The sequence below is a fragment of the Dysidea avara genome, chromosome 9 (genome assembly GCF_963678975.1).
Source record: "Dysidea avara chromosome 9, odDysAvar1.4, whole genome shotgun sequence".
Lineage (NCBI taxonomy): Eukaryota > Metazoa > Porifera > Demospongiae > Dictyoceratida > Dysideidae > Dysidea > Dysidea avara.
In genome coordinates this window covers 33,818,453-33,840,663 of record NC_089280.1, presented here as the reverse complement: position 1 = coordinate 33,840,663, position 22,211 = coordinate 33,818,453, and the positions used below count along the sequence as shown (strand labels likewise).

The window sequence follows — 22,211 nt, the reverse complement described above, 5'->3', positions numbered from 1 at the left end:
AATGGTCGGACCAGTTCAATTTTGAAGTTACAAAAACACCAAGATACTTCACTTTCTGAACCCAGCTTATCAAACCTTGTTAGAGTATTACAATAATATTACCATAAATCATGCAATACAATACGTTTGTAAGTCTGTCTTCAATAATCATCATTGTGTCTATATAGAAAAGAAGAAATGTGAGCAAAAACAACCCCAAAGTCAAAAATAGGGACGTTATAAAGTACAAAAAAAAAGTGAAATCCACACAAAAACAGCCAAGCTGTGAAAAAAGGATGTAGCTTTAGGTGAACAGGTTGTGAAATCAAAGGTAGTGGCCAAGAAATGGCCACAATGATGTTAATGCTAATAAATTTTAATAATGGCTATGCATTATTTTGAGCGAAGTAGTGGAATGTAGTTTTAGCCCCCAAGAAGAAAAATTAAAAAAAATTAAATTGAAACTTTGAATGCCCATATCTCACAAACGGCTGTTGCTAATTTGCTGTGTGACCTACCCTACCTGGCAGACAGCTATAATACAAAAATAGTGTGCTTTGGAGAAGGGGCCATGGAGCTCTGTGTGCGTGAAAAGGCTGTTTTCTTTTTTTCTTGTCAATATACTCATGATGTGGTGTGCTGGCTTTCTCGGCCACATAACACACTATGACTGCTTTATTAGAGTATCTCAATCTTCCTGCTTATCTTGAGTGAGCTACACAGTAGATTGATAGGCATGGTTACCATATCTTGTTTTCTACAGCAAAAACTGCTGCTGGTGTGTCTTTTATCCTCTTGCTTTGCAAATGTGGTCAGTGAGGCAGACTCATTAATTAAAATTGGGTATTGGCAAATTCCGTGCTCGTTTTATTATATATTTTTTTAATGTTGGATTTGATGTACACTATGGACTCTGTAATTTGATTCCAATTTGGAATTTTAGACTTTTTATTGAGAAAATTGGTGCAGAGAATATGAAGCTACATATGTACAAATTACCTTTTAATGACATCAACTGTTGCACTGCTTCTTGAGCCACTCAATTAAACACAATAATAGATTGCAATTCCTTTAGGCTGTTAGTATGTCTTTCCTTCTCATCTATGAGTACCATGGTGACATCATACAGGTGATCACTTACAGTAGTACAATGATAACAATGATGATGGCTATTATGATGATGATGAGGACAACAACTCCTATTATAGCAGCACCTCCTCCTCCTGAACTACCTCCACCATCAGGGGATGGTGGAAAAAATCTGCTTAGCATTAATAATATGAAGTACCGTACTTATCACTGATACTTATGATATTACTTACCTGAAAGTCATCACATTTCATAAGTTGTGAAAAAGTTAATAATCCAGAAACAAAGACACATGCATGCAGCTATGTAGTTAACCAATTCCATTCGGTACATGCGCAGTAATTATTGCCGCATTTAGACAAGAACACAGGCTACTGCAAACTATGCACTACTTATATAGATGTACTAACCAATTGGCTGTGAGTATCCACTTGATACATATCTTGGGTTCTGTAATGTTCACAATTAATTCTATTCAAGTCAACCACTACACTTACTGTGTCATTATGATCATAAGCATATGCTCTGACAAATGTGTAGTAAGTGGTTCCTCTTACAAGTGGTGCATTGAAATATCGTTTAATTGTTGGTGAATTAGTTGAGGTATCAACCAACTCAGTGATGCTCCTACTACCCAGTACTAACATGTTCTCCCACCCACACCCACTGATGTTGTGTATAACAGTTGCCACATACATCATCATTGTTGATGAGTCATGAAAACTAACAAGATCACTGTCTGGTATTTGAGATGGCTCAGTATTATTATTTCTTGTCACAACAATAAACAAATACCTGCAGTTGTGAAGGTACGTATGATAGAAACACAGTGTATTTATATGTGTATAATACCTAATTGGTCCATAAGAAATATCCAGTGTTGGAAGCTCAACAGTGGAATTGAATAATAATGCACTAATACCATGTGTATCAATTCCTGACATTTCAGATTTTTTGAAGCTTTCAGAGACTGAATTAACATAACCATAATACGTACAGTAATGATGTAAAATTTACTAACTTTCTATGTTCAGGATGGCCTTGTTGGTAGACACAGAGCTAGACCTCTGGTAGTTATACGCTTCACAAGAATAATTACCACTGTGTAGATTAGGTTCCAATTCATCTATGATTAATCTGGGCTCTGACTCATTAACTGTTATTCCTGAATCGTTCATATCTACCATTTTTTTATCCTTCAGCCAAACAAATGTCACATTATTTGGAGAGTCTTTATCATTGGTGACATTGCAGTATAATTCAAATCGTTGTCCAGTAATAGTATAATATGTTGGAGCAAATTGTGTCAATAGTAGAGGTGGACCTGGATTAACATAATAGTATACAAACACACACATAATTCCCATTTATCAGTAGTGGAGAAAGCGCCTTTTCTGGGGAGTGGGGGGTGCACATTCAGGGATATAGCAGGACTTTTTCTATGCCAAGGTCTAGCTACATGACACTATAAATTATGTAGTGGGAAAATAACCATAACTTATAGAGTATGCAAACAGTCTAAACACTAGCATATGAACCTAGAAGGGTTTTGGGGCAATTTGAAAATTAGACTCCGTTAAATTGAATCTGAGGGTAATTTCAGAATACTAATACTATGAGGCATCTTGATGTTTACACTTAGCATCCAGTTGATTGTGCTGATCGTACGTAGTATAGAATACGACACAGTTGTTAATGTTTAATGACAGGTAGGAGTATTTTACTTAATGCCTTCCTCCATATAAATTTTTGGCAGGGCTATATTTTTCCTTGAACCCCTCCCTCCACGACTTGTGCTAAATAATAGTTATATGGGCACAATGTGGAGTCTATAAATTTATAAACCTGAAGGTCTGAATTTGTAGCACACAAGCAAAGCGAGGGTGCTACTAAGGGCCTGAAAGTTTATAGACTCCACATTGTGCCCATATAACTGCTTTAGACTCTATTTATATTACACTCAGATTACATACCGCTGTTTCTGCTATAGATTCCAAAAAAGTGGCTAGTTTTCTCACAATTATATTAGCGCCATGGCAATTATGCATGCTCATGTGACAAACTAAACTTCCTCATTATATCACTGCATGTTAATAATGCATAATCATTGGATTAACTTAGATTTTGTTAGAAAACAAGGTGGAGTATATGAGATTTATGTTTCCATCCAAAACAGCCTAATAAAGCATTCTGTACCGCTTCGACTTCCATGACGAAGGCAAATATCAAAGCTCTTTCTGTACAGTACTTAGTTGATGAAGAACTGGTGGAGGCTCCTGAAACCCTTCCAACTGAGCAAATCCTTACAGGTGAAAAGGTGTTAAAGTTAAAACAAATGAATTTGACGAGCATGAAAAGAAAGAACTGTCCAGCTAAAGCTAAAAGAACTAGAATTTCGAGAAAAGGATTTAGCATTACAGTTAAAAATAAAAGAACTTGAGTTAAAAGCTTCCTCTGTTACCAAGCCAACCGCTCTTGCTTCCTTTGATGTGACAAAGCATATTAGGTTTGTTCCAATATTCAGGGAAACGGAAGCCAATAAATATTTCTTACATTCTGAAAAAGTAGCAAAAAGCTTAAAGTGGCTAGAGACAGAGTGGACCTTATTACTACAAAGTACTTTGGTAGGCAAGGCTAGAGAAATCTATTCAGCACTATCAGTAGAAGAAAGCTCGCAGTATACTATTGTTAAAATGGCCATACTTAAGGCTTGTGAGTTAGTGCCTGAGGCTTATAGGCAAAAATTTCGCTCGGCATGTAAAGAAGAGAACCAAACACATGTAGAATTTACCCATGAGAAAGAGACACTGTTTGATAGGTGGTGTACATCAATGGGAATCAATGGAGATTTTAATAAGTTGCGCAAATGCTCCTCATGGAAGAATTTAAAAACTGCTTTCCCAGTGATGTTAAGACATACTTAGATGAAAAGAAAGCTATTAATTTAAGCCAAGCAGCAACTTTTACTGATGATTATGTGCTCACCCACAAACACATACATGTATTAACATGTTTACTGCAGGTCAAGGTGCTGACGACACTCCACCTGGCAACTTGCGCAAGCGTAATGACCCAAGTAATATGAGGGTTGGGAGAGCTGGATACTATAACCACCGACAAGGCCAAAGCTACCCTACCGGTCCTACATGCCAGCACTGTAGGAGAAGAGGGCACGTGATGTCCAACTGTTGGTATCTGACCAGAGACGAGCCATGCCCAAATTCCAATTCCTCCACTCCCAAGCCAAATCTATTCGTAGCCAAAGGAGAATGTAATTCTGACTCAACCTTAAAAAGGATTTCAAAAGAAGAACATGTGCTGTCTAGTGTTGCAAGTGAGAATTTACCTTTTAGTTTCTGAAGAAACAGTTTCTGCTCCTGGCTCAGATATTCTGGTCCCAGTCACTATTTTGTGAGATACAGGATCATTGCAATCATTGTTATTGGAGGGCATATTACCTTCTGCGGGCTTAATGAATACTGGTACCCATGTCTTACTTCAAGGGAGTGGTTAGTGCACCACTGCACACTATCAAATTACGGTCAAAGATTATTTCTGGTACAGTACAGGTGGCAGTATGACCAAGTCTTCCAGTAAAACGGGTGACACTGATAGAAGGAAATGGTTTGGCAGGGGATAGAGTTTTAGCAGAACCATGCGTAGTGAGCCAGCCCATGCTAACCCATGTTGATGCTCACAAGACAGATGAATTGTACCCAGCATGTGCAGTAACTTGAGTAATGGCTAAGTCCCTGTTAAATGAAGAAAACACAGGTAAGGTGAAGCAGACCAGTGAAACCACTGATATAGACACAGGTGGTAGAAACAGTACTGCAGTTGATGTTGATAATCTTAGAGTAGGTGACACCTTTTTTTTCATGAACAGAAATCCTCAAGCCCACACAAAGGCATGGAGAACTTTCTGTTATCATTCCATGAAGCTCTCATCAAAGGCCAACAGACAGGTCCTACAGTATTGCAGCAAGCTCTACCAGAGGAAGAAGCAAATAAGGTGCCAGTTTGCTACTTTATGAAAGAAGGAGTATTGATGAGGAAGTGGCACCCTAGGGCTGTTCCTGCAGATGAAATATGGCAAGTGTGTTAAGTTGTTGTTTGACGTAATATCTTACATCTTGCTCATGAAACACCCCTTGCTGGTCATCTTGGCATTAAGTAAATTTACAAGAAGGTGCTGTTGGCCTGGAATCCACAAAGATGTTACTAAATCATGCCATGTTTGCCAGATGGTGGGTAAACCAAACCAGAAGCCTCAAATAGCACCCCTGAAGCCCATCCCAGCATTGATGAGCCTTTCAGTTGAGTCGTTATCGATTGTGTTGGCCTCTTGCCAAAGACAAAAGCCAGAAATCAATATTTACTTACTGTAATGTGTACAGCCACTAGATTACCAGAGACCAGAGTTGGGGCTAACGCGTTAATTGTAACGCGTTATGTAATATATTACTTTTGAAGTAGCGAAGTATTATAACGCATTACAACCTTTGTAACTGGTAACTGATTACTAATGCCTGGAAAGAACCTACGTTACTTCGTTAGTGAGTTACTCTGTTACGGTATCGATGCGTTAATCAGGATTTGCGTTGCACTAATAACGCATTACTCTAGTGCGTTACAACATACAGTGTAACCATTCAGTAACTTACACAAATCCTGTTGAGCGATCAGCTTTTAAAACCTGATTTAAACCCGATTCTTATTAATGCACATCTTATTGTCTCGTGATCCAACTCGTGGCATACAGTTGCTGACTCAGCTTGTTCATGACTCAGCTCAATCAGGCGTGACTCAGCGATGGAGAATGATGGTGGCTCTAATAATGACTCTAGCAACTCTGGGATGGTGGTGTAAGATAATTCTACAGAGTTAGTACGAGATTTTGATAGTGCTAGTTCCACTGAAGTAGCGAAGGCTGGACCAAGAGTTACTACATTTCATGGGTGGATGTACAAGCACTATTTTCACGTCGTTAGTGAAGATTCAAAGAATTTAAGAGTGCGTTGTATCTTATGTGGTGGTGGAAAGACACTTCTTCTGCTAGAAACACAACTTTTAATTTCAAGAAACACTTGACTGATATACATAAGAAGAAGACAAACCTGAAACTGAAAAGAGGCAGCGAAGAAGCAATACTGATGATAGTGAACCAAAGAGGCAGTGCACATTGCCAGATGTATTATCCAGGAACTCCATCCCTGCACAGAAAATGCGAAGTTTGCTCTCTGAGTATATAATAGAGGATATGCAGCCTTTGTCGACTGTAGAGTCACCAGGTTTTCGTAACTTAATCAATAACATTTGCTCCACCCAAATTCCGGACAGAAAATCTTTCACCCTACATCTTGACAAAGTTTACGACTTGATGCTCAGTAAGATTAAGCAGATATTGGAAAAACTTGATGTTGTTTGCACTACTGTTGATGTGTGGACAGCTCACCACAGGAGTTATTTAGGGATGACTCAGGGGCGGATCTAGGATTTATAAAAGGGGGGGGCTAACTCAAGGTACTGAATCTCTTGGATAGAGGTGTGTGAAGCACACTTCAGGGTCTGGGGGCATGCCCCCCCCAGGAAAATTTTGAAACATAGATGCTAAAATACTGCAATTTGGAGACATTTCCACATAAAATTCATACCTGTAGATATTTTATATACTGTCATTAGATTATAGGTACAGACAACCAAGTATATGATGCACCCCTCTCACAATTGCACAACACTAAATAGGTGCATGTTAGAATAAGAATGTTGAAAATGGAAAATTTTGAAATTTGAACAATACAAGATTGAATCTGAGAGCCTTTTAAATGGAAATTGTGTACCTGAATTAAGTATTGCTATACATATTAACTACACAAGTAGATGAATGAAGCCCTTTAAACAGACCAATGCACTTCATTGTATGTATAGGTGCAGGCAGATTTGGAAAATTTCCATAACAGAACCAACTACATGTTTCTAGTGAATGTTGTATTAGAGTAGTTAGCTGACTGCTCTATTAGAGTATCTCGATCTTGTACACTTCCAATGCTGATCCGGGTCCTTGTTGCATAAATCCACTGATAATACCTTGGAAAGATGTTTATAAGGTGGTTTTATGAGTATCAAGACACACGGTAGTATGTCGTGCGGCCCAAGAAGCCTGCGCGCCACACAGTGAGTATATTTACAGGAAGAAAGTAAACGCGATTTTCACACCTTTGTAGCTCCGTGATTCCTTATCCGATTGAAACCAAAGTTGCTACAGAAGTGCCGGCTAGGTAGGGGAGTCCACATTCCAAATTTGAAGAAAATCGCTCCATCCATTTCCGAGATACGAGCGGCCAAAGTTTGGTTTTTTTTCTTCGTTTTTTCTTCTACTTCTTTTCGCACACTTTGCAAAATCTGCCATAAAACACGAATTCGTCCTCCAATTGGGCTGAAATTTGGCACGCTTAAAGGACTCATTAAGGCAAATCTCAGTACCAAGTTTGGTAGGAATCCGATAAACGTTCACGGAGTTATGACCGATTATTTGCATAAAATAAGGTCGAAGGTCTGTCACACCCACAGGGTAAACCACTTGAAGGAATGAGCTGAAAATTGCTATGTAGATGGAGTAACTATCGTAGGAGTGCCTTTTTGTGGTTTGAAAGGAATCCAGTTAAAGGCCATCGAGATATGCCACAAAACCCAACCTGTGTCACAATTACGCAATCGATTTTTATGAATAAAAAAACTATTAGTTTTTATGCCACTAGGCAAACCGCTTAGAGCAGTGAGCTGAAAATCGGTGTGTAGCTGGAATAATCTTCATAGAAAGTCCTTGCAGTAGTACAGAAGAATCGGATTACAAACCACTGAGTTATGATTCCAAAGCCAACTCCGTGTAGTAAATGCGAGATCGAGATACTCTAATAGAACAGTCACCCTAATAGAGCATTCATCTAATTTATTTACTCCATTATAGAATTCTATTACCATATTCTGTAGGGAGTTCAGCTGCAAACAGTTAATCTTATAGACAGTTCAGCAAGAAGCAAGTCACCCTATAGAGAGTTCAGCTACAAATATATCGCTGTAGTGATTCATAACATTGCAAGTCACACTGAAGAGAGTTCAGCTATAAACAAGTCATGCACCCTGTGGAGAGTTCGGCTACACTCTCTAGAGAGTTCAGCTACAAACAAGTCACTGTGGAGAGAGTTCAGCTACAAAGAAACTACCCTGTAGAGAGTTCATCTATACAAACAAGTTAACCTATAGAGACCAGCTGCAAACAAGTAACCCTGTAGAGATTTCAGCTACAGACAAGTCACTTTATAGTTTATATAATGTTCAGCTACAAGTAAGTCACTCTGTAGAGAATTCAGCTACATACAAGTCGCTCTGTAGAGAATTTTGCTACAAACAAGTCACAGTGTAGAGAGTTCAGCAACCAAAAAGCCACCTGTAAAGAGTTCAGCTATACAAACAAGTTACTCTGTAGATAGAACAGCTAGAAACAAGAGAGAGCTCAGTTAGAAGAATTTGCCCTGTAGAGATCTCAGCTACAAAGAAACCTTGTAGAGAGATCAACTACAAACAAATCACCCTGCAGAGTGTTCAGCTATAAACAAATCATCCTGTAGAAAGTTCAGGTACATACAAATCACCCTATGTAGAGTTCAGCTACAAAAAACAATCACTCTGTAGAGAGTTCAGCTACAAAGAAACCATTCTGTAGAGAGTTCAGCTACAAACAAGTTACCCTACAGTGAAATCAGTTTGAAACAAGAGATTTCAGCTACAAACAAATCACCCTGTAGGAAATTCAGCTATAAACAGATCACCCTGTAGAGAGTTCAGCTATACAAGTCACCCTGTAGAGAGATCAGCTAGAAGCAAGTCACCTTGTAGAGAGTTCAGTGACAAAGAAACAATCCTGTAGAGAGTTCAGCTACAAACAAATCACCCTGTAGAGAGTTCAGCTACAAAAAAATCAACCTGTAGAGAGATCAGCTATACAAGCAAATCACCTTGCAGTGAGTTCAGCTACAAACAAATTACCCTGCAGAGAGATCAGCTACAAACAAAGCACCTTGCAGTGAGTTCAGCTACAAACAAATCAACCTGTAGAGATTTCAATTACAAACAAATCACCCACTGTAGAGAGATCAGCTACAACCAAATCATCCTGTAGAGAGATCAACTACAAACAATCACCCTGTAGAGAGATCAGCTACAAACAAATCACCATGTAGAGAGTTCAGCTACAAACAAATCAACCTGTAGAGAGATCAGCTATATATACACTAGACACAATATTATAGGAAATTCGGTTACAAGCAAATCACCCTGTAGAGAGTTCAACTACAAACACATCACCCTGTAGAGTGATCAGCTACACACAAATCACCTTGCAGTGAGTTCAGCTACAAACAAATTACCCTGTAGAGAGATCAGCTACAAACAAAACACCTTGTAGAGACTTCAGCTACAAACAAATCAACCTGTAGAAATTTCAGTTACAAACAAATCACCCATTGTAGAGAGAGCAGCTACAACCTAAATCACCCTGTAGAGAGATCAGCTACAAACAAATCACCCTGTAGAGAGTTCAGCTACAAAAAAAATCACCCTGTAGAGAGATCAGCTAGAAACACATCATCCTGTAGAGAGTTCAGCTACAAACAAATCAACCTGTAGAGATTTCAGTTACAAACAAATCACCCACTGTAGAGAGATCAGCTACAACCAAATCACCCTGTAGAGAGATCAGCTACAAACAATCACCCTGTAGAGAGATCAGCTACAAACAAATTACCCTGTAGAGAATTCAGCTCCAAAAAATCAACCTGTAGAGAGATCAGCTATATAGACACTAGACACAATATAGGGAATTCAGTTACAAGCAAATCACCCCGTAGAGACTTCAGTTACAAACACATCACCCTGTAGAGAGATCAGCTACAAACAAATCACCCTGTAGAGAGTTCAGCTACAAAACAATCATCCTGTAGAGAGATCAGCTAGAAACACATCACCCTGTAGGGAGTTCAGCTACAAACAAATCACCTTGTAGAGAGTTAAGCTACAAACAAATTACCCTGTAGAGAAATCAGCTACAAACAAAACACCTTGTAGAGAGTTCACTTACAAACAAATCTACCCATAGAGGTATCAGTTACAAACAAATCACCCCTTGTAGAGAGATCAGATCACCCTGTAGAGAGTTCAGCTACAAACAAATCACCCTGTAGAAAGTTCAGGTAGAAAAAAATCACCCTATAGATAGTTTTGATACAAACAAATCACCCTGTAGAGCGTTCAGCAAGATAAACGTCACCCTGCAGAGACATCAGGTTACCCTATAGAGAGGTCAGCTAGAAGAAGTCACCTTGTAGAGAGTTCAGCAACAAAGAACCCACTCTGTAGAGAGTTCAACTAGAAACTAGTTATCCTATACAGAGATCAGCTATATGTAGAAACAAGTCATCCAGTAGAGAATTCAGCTACAAACAAATCACCCTGTAGAGATTTCAGCTACAAACAGATCATCATCCTGTAGATAGTTCAGCTATAGATACAAGTCATCCTGTAGTAGGAGAAGTCACCTTGTAGAGAGATCAGCTAGAAACAAGTCACCTTGTAGAGACCAGCTACAAAGAAACCATCCTGTAGATACAAACAAATCACCCTGCATAGAGTTCAGCTGCAAATAAATTACCCTTTAGAGAGTTCAGCTACAAACAAATCACCCTGTAGAGTGTTCAGCTAGATAAAAGCCACCCTACAGAGAGATCAGGTCACCCTATAGAGAGATTAGCTAGAAGAAGTGATCTTGTAGAGAGTTCAGCTACAAAGAACCCACTCTGTAGAGAGTTCAGCTAGAAATAAGTTACCCTATAGAGAGATCAGCTAGAAAAAAGTCACCCTGTAGAGATTTCAGTTACAAACAGATCATCCTGTAGATAGTTGAGCTAGATACAAGTCACCTTGTAGAGAAATCAGCTAGAGGAAGTCATCTTGTCTTGTAGAGAGTCAGCTAGAAACAAGTCACCTTGTAGAGAGTTCAGTGACAAAGAAACTATCCTGTAGAGAGTTCTTCTACAAACAAATCGCCCTGTAGGGAGTTCAGATGCAAACAAATCAACCTGTAGAGAGTTTAGCTACATTTCAAGTCCCTTAGTAGAAAGATCAGCTGCGAACAAGTTATCCAGTAGGGAATAATAGACATGTAATAAATATATTTATATAATTACTGATAAAATCAAAAACAGTTGAAGTATTAAAAATCTGCTCTGTCTTTTTATTCTTCCTGTGGTAAAGAAAAAGAATAGGTTAAAAAAGCCCTAAATCCGGCCTATGGCCAGCTTTGAGGCGTATATACAAATACAAAAAGAAGTGATATCTAATCAAAAACAGCCAAGCTGTAAAAAAAGGTGCGGCCCCTAAAAAGGCCATGGTGAAAAAAGATGTGAAATCCAAGGTGGCGGCCAAGAAATGGCTGTGATGGTAGGTTAATGGTAAAAATTTTAATAACGAAAATTCAGGTGAATTTGGTGCCGCTTAGTCTTGGCACAAAATTCACCTGAATTGTCATTATTAAAATTTTTACCATTAACCTACCATCACAGCCATTTCTTGGCCGCCACCTTGGATTTCACATCTTTTTTCACCATAACCTTTTTAGGGGCCGCACCTTTTTTTACAGCTTGGCTGTTTTTGATTAGATTTGTATTATTAGTGATCATATAATTATGCTAAGACAAAATTTCATTATAATACTCAGCATATTGATCAAGTAAAGCCTAAATGTGACCATATTTTGGAAAACCATACATTTGGGCACAAGCAAAATTTGTGGGAATCTCAATTAAAAATTTCAGAGATTTTTTAAAATTATTTTTTTTTGCACATTCTAATAAAGTAACTGTTAAGCCTTCTTGCTGTGAAGTTTCACACCCATAGCTTCTTTTATCTAGGAGATATACTCAATTATATCAGACTATGTAGCAGTTTCACATTGCGTGGGATAACAGTTAACTTACAAATTGGGTGATTTGTTCATTTATAAAATCAAATATTTTTTTCTCTTTAGATCATAATACATGTGATTTAATTGAAGAAAAGCACTAAGAGCACATGATTAAACTATTTAGGCACCCTTTTTATCCATTTTAGATTGTAGGAATGGAAATCTATGTCAACAAAGTGACTTGTCATCATTTGTCCCAGCTGATCACCGTACAGTACTTTAAACTGATATTGAAAAGTTAGTTTGCTATGTATTAGAAGGTAAATTAGCCATATATTTGGAATGCTTCATTGTATCATCACGAAATTTTCACACAAGGTAGATAACCACTCAGTGCTTCATTTTAGCAGTAAAACAGAAATTTGACCAAAGTGCCAAAATGTATGGTTTTCCAAAATAGGGTCACAAATATGAAGGGGGGCTTCAGCCCCCAAAGCCCCCCCCCCCCCCTGTGACTGTCCACTAGATAGATCTGCAGATGTTAAAATGGCATAAAGCAGCCATAGCATGTACAAGGATGACAGGAAAACACACCTATGATGTTCTGGTGTGCAAAATAGAACAAATCCATACAAGCTATAGCTTAGCTGGAAATGTTTGTGCTATGATCGGATCTAACTTTGTTAAGCTTTTACAGTGTTCTCAGATTCTGCTAATTGTACTACTGAAGAATGTGAAGACATTGAGGAAGAAGGAGAGGATGTGGCCTTTGATAACATTGATGAACTGCTATCAGTGGACCCAGAAGAAACTAACATTGATGATGATTTAATTTAAGTGCAACGTGACTTACCACCACACTATAGGTGTGCTGCACACACACTTAATCTGGTTGCCAGTAAAGATGTTGACAAATTCCTTTCATCTTCAATTACATCGAAGACTGTGTACCGCAATTCATTTGCTAAGAGTTCTGCCTTGTGGAATAAGGCAAGTAGATCCACAGTTGCTTCAGATACTGTACAAGAAGTAACTAAGAGAAAGCTGATTGTGCCCACTGCCACAAGGTGGAACTCTTATTATGATACAGTAGTTAGAGTTACAGAGAATTCCTTAGTAGAATCAAATGAGCTCTGTATGAAATTGAAGTTGTGTTGTTTCAGTGAACGAGAGTTTAAGTTTCTGAAGGAGTATTGTGTTGTTTTAAAGCCTTTTTCAAGGGGTTTAGACATTTTACAAGGAGAAGACAACTGTTTTTTTGGTACTGTATTGCCAACCTTAGAAGCTATTATCAAGAAAGTGGTGGCTCTTCAGCCTGATCTTTCATCAATGACCATTGGGCTTGCTGGTGCAGTAGAAGATGCCATCAGTGATCGTTTCCAGAAGGTTTTCCAAAATGATAATGCCATCATAGCAGCCATAACTTTGCCAAAGTTTAAGCTCAAGTGGGTGGAATCACAAAGCAAAAAGGATCTGTATAAGCAAATGCTTATCCAAGAAATGCGATCACATGCTACAGATGAAGTTGTGGCTGTGCAAAAATCACAGGATCAGCCAACTAAAAAGAATAAAGTTGATTTCTATGACTTTAAATCAGATGAGGAATCAGAGTCACAGAGCAATGTGGAAATTGAAGCAAATAAGGGTTCGAGCGTAAATCGGATGGCTGCAGGTTCGAGGCTACCTAGGTCCAGTCATGGATTTTTTCTCCTTTCTCCAACTTTTCAAACACACCTTAAGTAGTTAAAGTCTAAGTAGCTAAAGTCTTTGAGCAGGCTGTAGGACCAGGTGTCCTACAGACCTTCAGCACTTGTGCTGTAAAGCATTAATAAATAAATAACTCGTAACTGATTACTTTTTTTAAGTAATGACCCCAACTCTGCCAGAGACAATACCACTATGTAACATATGATCTACATCAATTGTGAACCATCTAATGAAGTTTTTACAATGGTGGGTCTACCCAAAGCAATTCAGTCAGATCAAGGGTCCAACTTTACAGCAGGAATTTTCTAGGAGGTGATGCACCAACTGGGTATTAAACAATGTGTTGCTAGTGCACATCATCTTCAGTCCCAAGGTGCCCTTGAAAGATTCCATCAGACATTAAAAACTATGATGAGGTCTTTCTGTTATGCCCAACAGAAAGATTGGGAAGATGGCATACACATGCTCCTTTTTGTAGCTAGAGAATCAGTGCAGGAATCACTAAGGTTTAGCCCATTTGAGTTGGTGTTTGGTCGAGAGGTACGTGGACCCTTAAAGCTGTTTAAAGAAGTTTGGTTATCATAGGAAAATGAAGTGAATCTCTTGGATCAGGTCACAAAAATTCACATTTGACTACACTCTGCTGCAGAGATGGCTAAGAAGCCTTGTAAGGGGCACAAGAGAAGATGGCCACTTGGTACGACAAGAAGGCTCGAATGAGGAAGTTTCAAGCAGGCAATAAAGTGTTAATTTTACTCCCCATTCCAGGACAACCACTACAAGCACAATACTGTGGCCCTTACACTATTGATAAGAAGGTAGGTGATCTGGATTATGTCGTGAATACACCAGGGTGGAGAAAGACAAAGAGACTATGTCACATTAACATGTTAACGCTATATCACCGTAGAGAACACACAGAGGAGACCGGTCCATGTGGTATTGTCACAATTTTGCCAACAGAAGAAGCAGCAGAAACAGCTAGTAGTGAAGAACGTGTGGTGTGAGCCGAAGCTGAAATAGTTCCCAAGTGCTTTCAAACCTTAGGGTGAAGCTTTCACATCTCCCACCAGGAGAACAGATTGAGATGGAAACTTTGATCACTAGCTACAGACAACTATTTCCAGATACTCCTGGCTGTACACATTGTATCTATCACGATGTGGATGTTGGGGACTCACACCCAAGTAAGCAGCATTCTTATAGAATGAACCCGCTGAAACTGTAGCATCTTTGAGCAGACATTGAGTACATGCTTTTGAACAACATCATAGAACCAAGTAACAGTGACTGGTGCTCCCCATGTATTCTAGTTCCAAAGCCAGATGGCACCTTTTGCCTTTGTACAGATTTTAGGAAGCTGAATGCAGTCACCAAAAGTGACTTGTTTCCTTTACCCCAAATTAAGGATATCATTGATCGCATTGGAAAAGCAAAGTATGTTACAAAATGTAATCTACTTAAGGGGTATTGGTAAGTGCCACTAACAGAAAGAACAAAGTCTCTATCAGCCTTTGCTACTCCAGATGGCCTTTTCCAATATGCTGTTATGCCATTTGGCATGAAAAATGCGCCTGCAACATTCCAGTGCATGACAAATGCAGTAATACGAGGAATTGAAGGATGTAAAGCATACCTTGATGACCTCATTGTTTATAGCACCACTTGAAAAGATCATGTTCAACAACTAGACACTTTACTTTCAAGGCTTGCAGAGGTTAATTTAACAGTTACCCTGTCAAAATGTGAGTTTGGCTATGCTCGGGTTGCCACTTTGGGTTACATCGTGGGTACCAGTTTTGATACAAGATGATACTCCCTGAATCAAATGGAAGATGGCTATGATAGAAGAATTGATAGTTGGACCATGATGGCTTGGTGAGAGCTTCACAAAAATGGCAGGACAAATATACCCATCTGTAAGTCGTGTCCTTTAGAAGTGTGCTCTGAAGTGACTTTGACAGACAAGATGGCAGATGTCAGCGCAGATCAGTTATCCTCAACAGATGCAGAGAGTCCAGCAGTCACCCGACCTCAATGTGCATCAAAGAAGCAGGCAGAGCAATAGATCTCAGTGTGGATTAAAGACCTTGGTGGCCTGGAGAATGTCAAAGACTAACTATATAGTGACTTTTAAGTATGATGCAATGTGTCATGTGCGGTTACAGTTTAGGCCAGAGTTAAGTTAACAAGTACACGAAAAAATTTGGAATTTTCAACTAGAGTAGGGACCATAGCACATCGATAAAAAGTACTGAAACAAGTTGGAGTAGTCCATGATATTAAATCACCGTAATACAATAAGAAGTGTTATATCCCTACTGTGCTCAAGATACCATAACGGAAATGCACAGTAGGGATATAACACTTCCTATTGTATTACAGTGATTTAATATCATGGACTACTCCACCTTGTTTCAGTACTTTTTTTTATCGATGTGCTATGGTCCCTACTCTAGTTGAAAATCCCAAATTTTTTCATGTACTTGTTTGTTAACTTTTTTTGTAAATAATTTTATTATTATGGCTGGTGAACCCACGCATACTGCATCTGAAAAGGCACCGCGCGCCCCAGCTATATCAATTATCGTGTGAAAAGTGAAGTATCCATTATCATATCAAAACTACTCTGTACATTTTGTCAAATCACAACCAAAACCTCAATGGTCAAATTTGTTTTTCACAGAATTCTAAGTTTTACCCTTAATTCTAAACAATTAAACATTAAAAAGATGTAATATCTACTTTATAACCCTTTCACTACCTCAGGTTTGTCAAACAAGCTGATTAAAAAAACCTTGTCATTCCTTGTAATTCTCTTGTCCAATACAAAATACATGCGTCTTGTAATATATTCAGAAAACACAAAAGTACAGGCATTAGCACCCATAATTTCTACAGCACATTATACAATGAAAGAAAGCCCATGAATTTCCCTATACAATGCCACCCGTACTGGGATTGTAATGTTACCACAGTGTCACTTATTCATTGTTGATTATGGCATAATGCGCACTCCATACAAAAACCTATTGGAGAAACTGATTATGCCGGTGGACAACTCTCAAAAGTACAGGCTGTTATCCTCCACCAAATCACCAAAACTTGGTATCATTGTATGTGTTGAAGCGTACTGATTAAGAATCCACCCGTACTGAGTGTTTAACTGGTAATTTTACAGAGAAGTACTCGAAAAACCTTGTTTTTCCAGCATTTTTTTACGTACCTGATGATGCGTAATTCACCAGAACAAGGCTCTTTCTGCCCTTCCCGTTAATCTCAGAGCAAAATCTAATATACCACAGGACTTGCCCGACATTAACGAGTTTGATAAACCAAACGGTGTTCTGTAAACTGAAGTATGCGGAAGTTATAGTGGTTTGTTTACAAGGTGGTGTAATTTTTACTGGAAATGGGCAAAACCTTGCGGAATTCGGTAGATTTGACATTAGTTTTGATATGCACTTCATTGTCAGCTATGTTCAACCCGTTACACAGCATTTCGAATCAAGAACTTGTTGAAAGTGTTTCGGGTCGATCTGAAAGCTTGTTTGGCTTAGTTTTACCTCACCAATACTGCCTCATCGTCATAAGGGAAAATTGAGGCTGATTTTTGGGTGATATTATTTTGTGGGCCACACCTACTCCTATGTGGTCCCTACTATACAGTTATTATCGTACTGCATGATAAGCCCTACTCTACCTTTTACACATTTGTTAGCTATAACTTTGTTAACAATGATGTTACCAAATAAGCTATGCTTTCTTTGTACCTGTCATAGGTTAGCTATACAGTACACATTTATCATTGTAGTGGGAATATTGTGGAACACAATAAGTAATTGTTGCACATAAGGACGATGCTGCTGGAGCGACTGACAACTGACAGGGAATTGTAACAAAACATAATATGCAGGATTTCTATGAGATTATGCATTTAATACATTATTAGCTATTCATGAATTTAATTAGAAGTTTTGTATATGCATTTTTACACTTAATAGTGTTAACAGCTTTAGATAGTTATTTGACTATTCCAATCATGTATGTATATGGTTTTGCTGACCGTGTAGACAATAGTAAGCACATTCAAGGATACCTAAAGAAGTGTTAATACTGTAATAGCGAAGAATGTGTTAATTGCAAAGAAATGCGTTTAGAAATGCAAGCAGTTAAACCTAGCCGCTAAACAACAAACACACTAATACTAAACAAGATGTCTTATGTGTGTATCTTGTCGACGATGTACGATAGTGTCCTGTATGTATAAACCAAACGTCAAATCACAAATGTATTCTAAAAGTTTGGTACGATAACACATGTATTCACAATGATTATGGAAGCCCTATTGATATGGAAACCCTACTGATGAGCAATGGCCACGATAAAGAAGGATCAAAGGAAAATCAGTAAGCAATAGCACATACATTGTAGAATATTTAAAATACTAAAAGTTTCATCTCCATGAAATTCGAAGCATTTCCGCCAAATAAGTAAGGCTGTAGCTGTAGCCAATTTTCCGCTACGCTTGACTGAACGCATCAGGCAGGCAGTGAGGCAGTAGAAAATTCGCGAAAAAAAATCAAAAAAAAAAAAATCTGTAGCACCTAATCAAAAATGCTTCTGGTCGTTCTGAAGGCATGTTTGGGCTTGGTTATACCTGACCAATACTGTCAAGTGGCCGTGAAGGGTTTGTAAAGATGATTTTGGCTTGATTTATTTTTGTAGACCACGCCCACATCTTCGTCGTCCCTACCATACAGTACTATCATACTGTATGACATAGCGTCATAGTGTATCTGTGAGTGGTAGCTTGATCTTACTGTGTGTTCATTCCAGAACCTTATAATCATCACCACCCCCTCAACAATAATTTCAAATTATATCATTGAGGTACACAAGGTAATATGATTACTGATACACTTATTATTCCTATAACCACTTTAGTATAAAATGAGAATTAAATTGTAGAGAAACAAATATCACCCGTCTAAAAAGGATTTGGTATCTACATAGCTGTTCTCACAGATTGCCATTTGAAACACATTCAGGGTATTTGACCACAAGCTGTATAGCCAAGCTGCATAGCTATAGAAGTCTTCAGAAAAATCTGAGAAACTGTATACTTACGGGGTACTGTTACATCATGTGAATAGCCATAACAGATGGAACTGAAGTGGAATGGCTACTTCACTATTCAGTAATTTACAGTTGGGATGTGCATTTGGTTGTAATTTCCGTAGCAACTGGATTGATTACAGAGGAACTTCTTGCTGTATAACAGGTAGAACATGCCTTAAAGTGAAGCAGAATGGCCACTTCATGTTTCAGTAATTAATAGTTGGGACACACATTCAATTGTGTAATTAGTTTCTCTAATGGGTCTGGTGTCATGCTTTCCTTTGATGCAGTATGTGATGGTTCACCAGAAATTAAAGTAAGCAAACAAGTGTAAGGAAAAAGTAGAAATTTTGCATGTGAGTAGGGATCATTGAAATAAAAAGCAATGAAACAAGGAAGGTCATCTACACCTGCAAATATACTAGTTGATATCTAATCCAGTCATTATGATTATGACTGAAGTAGAAACTGCATAAATAGTTGACCTTCCTTGTTTCATTGCTTTTTAATTCTATATATAGCTATTTCCTACTCACATGTAATTTTTCTTACACATCCAAAGATCCATAAAATATTGTACAGTATTACAAATGAAGAACAGTTTGATTAGCACCACTGCAATCAATCAATGGAAATTAAAGTAATGAGCCCATGATATATTACCACCAATCATCACCTACATGGTAGTGGAGAAGGAAATGGGACACAAAGGAAGACAAAGTCCGTGATGGATGCATTGTAGCTGCTACGGTTGACAAAAAAAGCAAATCTTGTGTCAAAGTGACATTGAACAGTGAAGAAATCAAGCCAATAGTCTTATCCATAATCAAGCTATGCTAGGCAGGAGGCATCAATTAGGCAGTCAGGCAGCCAGCAGAAATTTAATGAAATAAAATTTCATAGAAACTTGGGGTTTGAGGTTGTTAAGATACTTATGCATGGGCTTAGTTATGCCTAACCAATACTACCAAGGAAAAGTGAAGCTGGTGATATTTTTTTGCAAGAAAGCCAAAATCTCCAGGATTCCTATTACACAGTACTATCAAGAATAAATAATAAAGTGTCTGACTCCAGTATGGGCCGTCGAAAATGACAGCTACAAATCTTTCAGGATATTATAGTAAATTCATGCTTATGATAGAAGTGCTGATTGACTCAGATTAAGTGAGTTAACACTTTAGGAGGTAGTGATTTTCAGAAGCCCCTTGAATGTTGGTGTATGCAAGCCAAAGCATATTAACACCTTTCTCATAAATTCAAGGGAAGCCTGTGGACTTATGGCTGTCATTTTTGATGGCCCATACTGGAGGTCCTTTTATTATTTACTCTTGGTACTATCATACCGTACAATAGACAAAATTGAAAAGTGTATGGATTTACGGACTCAATACAGAAATCTTACCAAACACAACAACTTTTGCTCTCTCTGACTCAGCTACATGACTTGTCCCATTCACATATACACCATAACTAGCAGTACAGTAATACTCATCCTCATCATCTTTTGTAACTGATGATATAGTTAGTGTAGGTGTGTTGATTCCATTAAATCTGTCACCAGTTATCACTCCATTACTTCTCCTCCACTGATATGTGATGGGACCACTAGCTGTTGCCTCACATGATAAAGTAACTATTGTACTCTCATATACCACAGTAGATCTAGGATGATCAGTAATAGTGGCAAGTTCTATGGACAATATTTTGATCATATTGACTAGACAATATTAAACAGTATTCACCAGTAGTGTCCACTATAATTATTGTAGTACTGCCAAATGTACCAAGATTGATGTTGATATCTTTTGGAAGGAAAGTGTCTATATCAATTCTGATATTAAATCTTTCTGTTCCTTCCAAAATTGCATCATTTATTACTGGAATATGTACTGTAGTCTTCATTACTCCAGAAGGAAATGTAACTGTGTATGGCCCTGTACAAAAGTCAACATCTCCTATGTGTGTAGAAACACAACAATGTAAAAGCAATTTGTGCATTTATGTATACCTGATGTAGTGTTACTACTAATACTAAGATTGATGGCAATATCAGTTGATGATGGGTTACTGAGAACTAGTACAGGTTTTGCTGGTCCATCATCTTCATTAACACTGTATGTTGACTGATCAAAGCTGACAGTAGCAACTATGAAATTTACAAATGTTACTTCAGAGTAAGTATACACCAATACTAACTAGAAGAGTCAATAATTTGAGCAGTGGCAGTGTTTCTATTGCCTACTTGAGCAAATTCTGCTGAAGAATCATCTACACTTAATCTAAGTTCAAACAACTCTGCTCCTTCCACGACATCATCATTCATAACTGGTACAGTAATGGTAGTACTAGTTGTTCCAGGAGAGAAGGTGGCAGTGATAGTTCTAGAATTGTAGTCCACTCTATTGCCTGATCAGTCAACACTAAAAGACTACCTAGTCAGACACATTTTTACATACCTTTAGCAGATATTGGTGACTTATTTGTTGGTTTCACTCGTACTTTAATTGTGCTAATAGAGATTCCTTTTGTAAATAACAAGGTAATTGCAATTCTACCAGATGATTCAGATCCACTGTAAGTAGATTGAGAGAATTCCACACGAACTTTTCCTAAGTTAAACAAGTAGAGATAAGTTGCATATACGTAAATCACAAACACCCATATTGAAGAAATATTCACTTTTGTCAGTTTGTTTGTCACTTTAAGTAGCTGTAGTTGTATAATTTTTGGTGTCCTCACTGCGTGGGGACTGCCATTGACTGTACAACTGCAGTCTCGTTTACAACATATGCTCAATATAGAGTACTCCGTCTTGCTCTGTCTTGCTCTATGTAATTACGACTATGTATCATATCATTTTAAGCATCTGGGATGGCTGTCCTTGCAGGAATTTGTTCAGTTTTACTGTTTATATTCTATGTTTGCTCAGTATCGTCAGCACCATTGTATCCCAACTAATCCACCAATAGTGTTTTGACATCATACAGTTTTGCAAGCATTACAATTCATCATCTTTTCACACTTTGCCAACATTTTCTATTATAAATCCATTTATGCAGTGGTTGAACTCTGTCTTTGAGAGCAAGGTAAAGAATCGTATATCCTTTATTAAAACACCCTTTGTAAGTGTTTTTAGTGGTTCTCTATTGGTGTGTATGCTTATTATTAATTTGGTTTCTCCTATTACTCTTACCTTTACCCTTACGTTAATGGCACTAGTGGAGACTTTTGTAATTAGCTGCAATTCTACCATGTGATTAAAATCTGTGAGCTGGGAAAACTCAATACTCTTTTTTCTAAATAGGGCTAAAACGAATATACCGAATATTCAAATCTGTGTTCGATTCAAATTCGTTCG

General features: G+C 38.1%; 1 protein-coding gene across 1 annotated transcript; it reads right to left on the bottom strand.

The window, feature by feature from the left end:
• Positions 1 to 1,241: 1,241 nt before the first annotated feature.
• Positions 1,242 to 21,515, bottom strand: LOC136267693 (uncharacterized). Its single transcript, XM_066062842.1, has 10 exons — positions 21,512 to 21,515; positions 21,310 to 21,462; positions 21,050 to 21,259; positions 20,862 to 20,999; positions 20,596 to 20,808; positions 20,256 to 20,543; positions 2,090 to 2,392; positions 1,921 to 2,038; positions 1,566 to 1,863; positions 1,242 to 1,518 (listed from the first exon to the last, which is right to left on the bottom strand). Exons 1-10 carry the CDS (start codon positions 21,513 to 21,515, stop codon positions 1,474 to 1,476), a joined length of 1,770 nt encoding a protein of 589 aa, XP_065918914.1. The 3' UTR covers positions 1,242 to 1,473.
• Between the last annotated feature and the right edge of the window lie 696 nt (positions 21,516 to 22,211).